General features: G+C 31.6%; 1 protein-coding gene across 3 annotated transcripts; it reads right to left on the minus strand.

Annotated features, from left to right (window-relative positions):
- Window positions 1-2,405: 2,405 nt before the first annotated feature.
- Window positions 2,406-5,909, minus strand: LOC107773250 (protein SOMBRERO-like). Of its 3 annotated transcripts, none has more exons than XM_075242136.1 (4): window positions 5,776-5,909; window positions 4,860-5,078; window positions 3,614-3,885; window positions 2,406-3,106 (listed from the first exon to the last, which is right to left on the minus strand). In XM_075242136.1, exons 2-4 carry the CDS (start codon window positions 5,032-5,034, stop codon window positions 2,546-2,548), a joined length of 1,008 nt encoding a protein of 335 aa, XP_075098237.1. In that variant the 5' UTR covers window positions 5,035-5,078; window positions 5,776-5,909; the 3' UTR covers window positions 2,406-2,545. The 3 variants fall into 3 exon arrangements, with proteins under 3 accessions (XP_075098237.1, XP_075098238.1, XP_075098236.1); XM_075242137.1 differs by lacking the exon at window positions 5,776-5,909 and adding an exon at window positions 5,346-5,739 and having other exon boundaries at window positions 2,406-3,097; XM_075242135.1 differs by lacking the exon at window positions 5,776-5,909 and adding an exon at window positions 5,346-5,739.
- Window positions 5,910-6,420: the final 511 nt, after the last annotated feature.

Here is a 6,420-nt window from a genome sequence, read left to right on the forward strand (position 1 = left end):
CATATAACATATTAAATTATGCTAATAACATAAAAAATAAGCATCATATATATACTAAGTATATAGTATATAAGCTATATTCGATATAATATTAGCTATATTAAGATCTCTCTCTCTCTCTCTCTCTCTCTCTCTCTCTCATATATATATATATATATATATATATATATATATATATATATATATATATATATATATATATATATATATATATATATATATATATAAATGTATAGTATAATATATATACTAAGTGTATAGTATATAAGCTATATTCGATATAACATTAGCTATATTAAGATGTCTATTATATATATATATATATATATATATATATATATATATATATATATATCAAATAATTAATTAAGTAAAGTTTATTTAAAAGCTATTTATTATTTACACACACACACACAAATATTAATAAATTTATATTTTAATTATTTTAAAATCGTTTTTCCGACCGAAATCGGTCGGAAATAAACTTATTTCGGTTGGTTAATTAAATATATATAATTTTTATCTTAGGCGGGAATTAATTATTTCAAACTTTCCGACGGATTTCGGTTGAAAATTTGGAAAATCTTTAATAAATAATTATTTTTGTACATTATATACACACCAAATATTTGACCAATTTCCGACCGAAATCGGTCGGAAAGTTAGAAAACTTTTAATAAATAATTATTTTTGTATATTATATACAAGTACGATCAAATATTTGACCAATTTTCGACCGAAATCGGTAGGAAAGTTGGAAACATTTTAATAAATAATTATTTTTGTACATTATATACAAGTATGACCAAATAATTGACCAATTTCCGACCGAATTCGGTCGAAAATTTGGAAAAGTTTTAATAAGTAATTATATTTGTACATTATATACAAGTATGACTAAATATTTGACCAATTTCTGACCAAAATCGGTCGGAAAATTGGAAATTTTTTAATAAATAATTATTTTTGTACATTATATACAAGTATGACTAAATATTTGACCAATTTCCGACAGAATTCGGTCGGAAATTTGGAAAAATTTTAATAAATAATTATTTTTGTACATTATATACAAGTATGACCAAATATTTAACCAATTTCCGACCAAAATCGGTCGGAAGTTTTATTTTTTTGTTGTCAGAAAACTTTTGTTGACTTTTCCACTAAATACTCTTATTTCCGATCGATTTCGATCGGTTTTTTTTCCGACCGATTTCGGTCGGAAAGCCTTGGACGGAAATCACCTTATTTCTAGTAGTGTGAAATAGTGTAGCTTTTTAAAAAATTGTATTATATGTAATATTTTAAAAGTAATTGTAACTCATTTAAATAAGTATCAAATAAGTTGTACTCCGTGTGAATTTCTCTTTTTTTTCCTGCATTTTCTAGTTCTTATATGCAGTCTCTAGCACAATTAAAGAAAAATACACCCCGCATTATTAGTCAATGAACTTAAGCTAAAAGATTGCACTTAACAAATACTGATAACGGTTATGAGTTGATCTAGATGCTATATTTATCATGTCTTTTAGGAATCTCACAGTGTTATAGTACTCTCTAGGTTGTAGTTAACGTTACTTTTCAGGGAAGACTATTCTTAAAATTAATTTAACCTCTAAATAATCTGTAATGCACGAGCATGCGAACTAGTTAGGGTAAAGCAGTATTACGTTAGTGCTTGATGTCTTATAAAATGTTACAACTAAGACTGTCTGCCTATGACTATGCGAACCAGAGAGGACTAGTTAGGAGAAGAAAAAGATATGGCACATAATGATTATTTAAATTCTCACAGATAATTTTTCATTTTTCGAAATTCTAATTTGAAAAAATAAAGTATCTCTTAAGAAGAAAAATATACTCTTGCAAGTGTAATAATTTAACGAAGGACTGGAGACCCAATCATGTACTTATTTTATAATTATTATTTCTCATTTTTGAGATATCCAAAATGATTAATAAGGAAGGATTGGTGACCCAATCATGTACCGAATTTTTTCTATAATATTTTCACAATTTTTAAGAATTGAAATTCATTAAGAATCAAAATTTAAAATTTTCTCCCTTTGAAACTAAATATAACCTATCAATTTCTTGTCCCAATTTATGTGAAATACCTTTATTTTTAGTGATTTATCCAAAAAGAATGATAATTTTTTTATATTTAGAAATAATTTAATTTTAAACTTCTCATATTACCGTTATTAAGAAGATTTATAATTACACAAATATCTATAACTTTTTTTAGTACCTTTCTTTCTTAAATTTAGTGACCAATAAAAGTGTATCACATGTAATGGGAAAGAGGGAGTACTTCAATATATATTTTTCCTCTGTTGCTTTTAATGTAATGGGAAACTAAAATTTAACATGTTAAACTCTCTATAGTCATATTCGACACAAACTAAAATGAATGAAGTACTTTCAAACACAACACAGGAGATTGAGTTTTCTGATTAACATTTAAAGAACTCTGAAATAAACCCCCAAAAAAAAAATGAAAGAAAAAAATCAGAACAGCCACAGAACGCTGGTCGTAGTATATCTACTTAGAGAATTTGAAAAGGTCAGGATCAAAACCATGGTGATGGAACACTGGATATTTTTGTGTGCCCGTGGGATTAACCAAATTATCTCCGATAGCTGCTTGAGACTGCAGTGCGCCTTGGTTTGAAGCAAGAAGCTTATCCAAGAAAGACCAATCGCCACTAAATTTGTCGTGTTGAGGAATAATATTGAAAGTACTGTTGCTACAACCTGCTGCTCCAGCTGCTGATGTTAGTCTCAATAAGTTCTGATGAGAACATTCATTAAGGTTCATGTTAGTACTCAAAGGAAGCTGGGGACATGGAGTAACTGATAATAAGTCTGGACTTAGCAGTTGAGGGAGGTGCATTGAACCATCAAAGTTGGACGCATAGTCGTAGCAGGCTTGATGATGAGGTTGTTGCATATTCTGTTTTGGATCAGAACTGCCAGACTTCATATGATCCACAAAATGTAACTGTTGCTCCTGATCATCTTCACCCAACTCGTGTTGGAAACCTCTAGTGTAGTTCTTTTTCTTGAACACCCTACAAACAACCCAGCCATCTTCCTGCAATGGCTTGAACAATATTGAAATGTAAAATTTAGTATCTTTTTCTTGTATACCCTACTCTACATAAAAGAGGAGGAGTTCAAATTGTTTTGAGACATATATAGTTAACCAATTAAAAGTCTGCTCTCTTAACAGGTTAAATATTTAGACAAGATGGTCACATAATGTTACATGGTATTAGAGCAGTCATGTGATTTTGGATTCAAATTTCATTGTCATCCAAAAGAAGAAGAAAAACATTTTAACGTGTTTGGCCCATGAAAAAAGAATCAAACTTCACAAGAGAGAGGACAGGCCAAGACATAACATGACTATACACTACTCAAAAACTATGATCAGGGTCGAATGTGGCATTATAGCGATGATTTCAATTAAATCCATAACTTATAAGTAAAATTTTATTAAAATATAGTATGAACTCATAAAAGCTGAATCCATATAGATTAAATCCTGAATCCGCATCCGACTGATCAAAAAGTAAAAACATAGCTGTATTGGGAAGTTACTAAGTACCTCAACTTCAGCAGTGTTGTCATCAAGGCGATACTCATGCATGATCCAGTCAGTCTTTTGGCCATGAGGTGCGCGTCCGGTGTAAAATACAAGAGTTTTCCTCATCCCAATCCTCTTGGAGTTGCTAAGGTAGATTGCTTTATCCCGCCCTGTCGCCTTCCAGAATCCAGCTGTCGTGGCTCTATTTGTTCGAGTCCCTGTTGGGTACTTCTTATCCTTGTGGCTGAAAAAGTACCATTCATTCTGTGGACCTGATCCTATTCTACATATTTCTGCATGTCATCAATTTTGAATTTAGCATATGCTTGTGTGGATAAACGTGCATGCAAGCTATTCTTATACTTATATATTGATAAAATGCGCTTAGGCGAGGCTGCAGAATACAGTCAACTTATCCACCACATTAACCTAATTTGAGTAAATATTTACATGTTTATGCATCTGTATTGACAACAAGTGGGCCAAATTGAGATAACGCTTGCATTATTCCCCCTTTCTTAATCAACTGGCACAGGTGGGGTTAGGTAGATATTACGTGTTTATTGATATTACAAAAGTTACATAAGTTGGTCATGGTGTAAGCTCTATTTTCAATATGATATTTCATTTTGTAAAAATTTATCTGCACAGCGGATATAAGCCAAATCTTGAATAAATCATCTTTTTATCTGGTTTTATATATATTCCCCTATATAATTATAAAGTCATTGTGTATGATTTTGTTCTTTAGAAGAAGTTGATTTAGATCCTTGGAAATTTTGGTGATTATAGGAGATTCTTTATGTTTTTGAAGTACAATACATTTTTGGTGAGAGAGAACTCTCATGTTTATGATCAAATCCGCTTTCTATTGATAAATCAAATGAGTGCTTTATCGATTAACTTGATCTACGGACTTTCCCAGCATTATCGATATCTAACTAAATAAGTTCCCTAAATGGAGAAGATTTAAATGTAGTGGTGAAGGAGACTATTCTTATTCCGTGTTTGCCTTTTAGGTTAATTACCTGAAAAAAGAAAGTTATACGAGACTGTAGAATGAGGAGGCAGTACAGTACATCCTCCACATTCTTCCCTTCACATATCCACAATACTGCATGAATGAATAATTGACGTGCGTTTTCTAGCTTCTTTCTTTTTAAGAAAAAAATTTAAGTCCTGTTACCATTGTTCAGATACAAATAATTGTAGTTGTAGCATATCTTACTCAGAAAAAGCAAGAAGTAAAATAGGAAAATGGACTAACCTTTGAGGTCCCATGGTTCAAGTTTGTTAAGATCGACTTCCCTAATAACGTCCAAGTCTATTGCTTCGTAGGAAACTTTCTTCCTTAGATAATAATAAAGAAGCTCCTCATCTGTGGGGTGGAAACGAAACCCCGGAGGAACTGAAAGCTGTCCATTTCCTGCTCCTGACATCATTATGCTGATATCCTCACTCGAAATTGCTAAACGTATATTCTATCCTGCAAGACGCACAAAGTATACGAGCAAAGCAATATATTAGAGCAACTAGAATTAAAAGTCAAGTGAAAAAGGAAAACTAATTTTATATGTAATATATGACTGAAGCACCCCTCAGGCCCCAGGGTCAAATCTGACTGCAGACTGCATGCACGAAGGGGGAATATCTTTCTTTTCATGAATGAAAAGAGAAGTGCAAAATTACGGGTTCCACGAATAAGTGCTTTACTAATCAAAATAAAGAGAGTAAAAAACGACTCAGTACTAACTTGATCAATAGTTAGTCTCTGTTCCTCACTGCTAAAGAAAAATTACTTTTCTCACTTGTCTTCAAGAGAATATAATTAATTAAGAGTGATAATACTCCGGGAGATTAATCGCTCGCTCAGTGAAAACGAGGAAAAAGTGTTAGCAACAGGATGGTCTAGCTTGTTCGAACTTGAAAAGCAAGCAAGTTTTTTTTCCTAAAATTTGAGATGAAGAAAAAAGATATATTTTGAGAATGAATGAAAAGACTGCGATCAGATCTTTAGGGTGAATGATATATGGAGAGAGAAACTGGAGCGAGAATGTTAAAAACTTAGGAAAAATAATAAGGAAAGAAGTGGGGTGTTATGTGGACAACGAAATTAATTGGATGTTATGTGTACTAGTCTCGTGTGAATTGTGGTGTGGAAATAAAAGGGAAGAAGTTACTACCAGACTTTGGAAAATGTCGTTGAACCGGAGACCCCATCCTGGAATTCGCCGCATATAAGTGATGAAAATCTGCTTAACTACTGTAAATATTGTTTTGTTTGTGTTATCTCTCTCCATATATCCCTTTAGCCATGCACAGTCAAAGTCAAAGACTAATACATTCCTTTTTTCTTCCTTTTACATAGGAGTATTACATGTATATTTCCCATTCTTCTTCCTTTTTTTAACTTAATTTTCCAACTTATCATTTTCCTATCCGTTGACAGAAACACTTACTTGGAGATTGGTTAATTTAATCATGCATTGAGTATTTGGGTTACGTATTAGAACAGGAGGATCATAAATTTTAATACAAAATTGACAGGTCCATCATGTATGGTATTATAGACGCAATAAAAGACACTTAAACTGGCCTCTTATTATTGACACACTTATATTAGCTTTCTTTTTCTTTCTTTATTCCCCTTTTCAGTTCTTGACTTCTTTTCGTTTATCTCTTCTGCCTTTTCTTTTTAACTAACTCATCAAGAAGGGAGATTACATTCTGCAATAAAGCAGTAATATCCTGCCTGCCTGTTTCAGAGATTTTTGTGCCAATTTGAAAAATATAAAGAACTTCTAATGCTTTTTATTTTTATTTTGTAT

Source organism: Nicotiana tabacum, chromosome 21, assembly GCF_000715075.1.
Source record: "Nicotiana tabacum cultivar K326 chromosome 21, ASM71507v2, whole genome shotgun sequence".
NCBI classification, from domain to species: Eukaryota; Viridiplantae; Streptophyta; class Magnoliopsida; order Solanales; family Solanaceae; genus Nicotiana; species Nicotiana tabacum.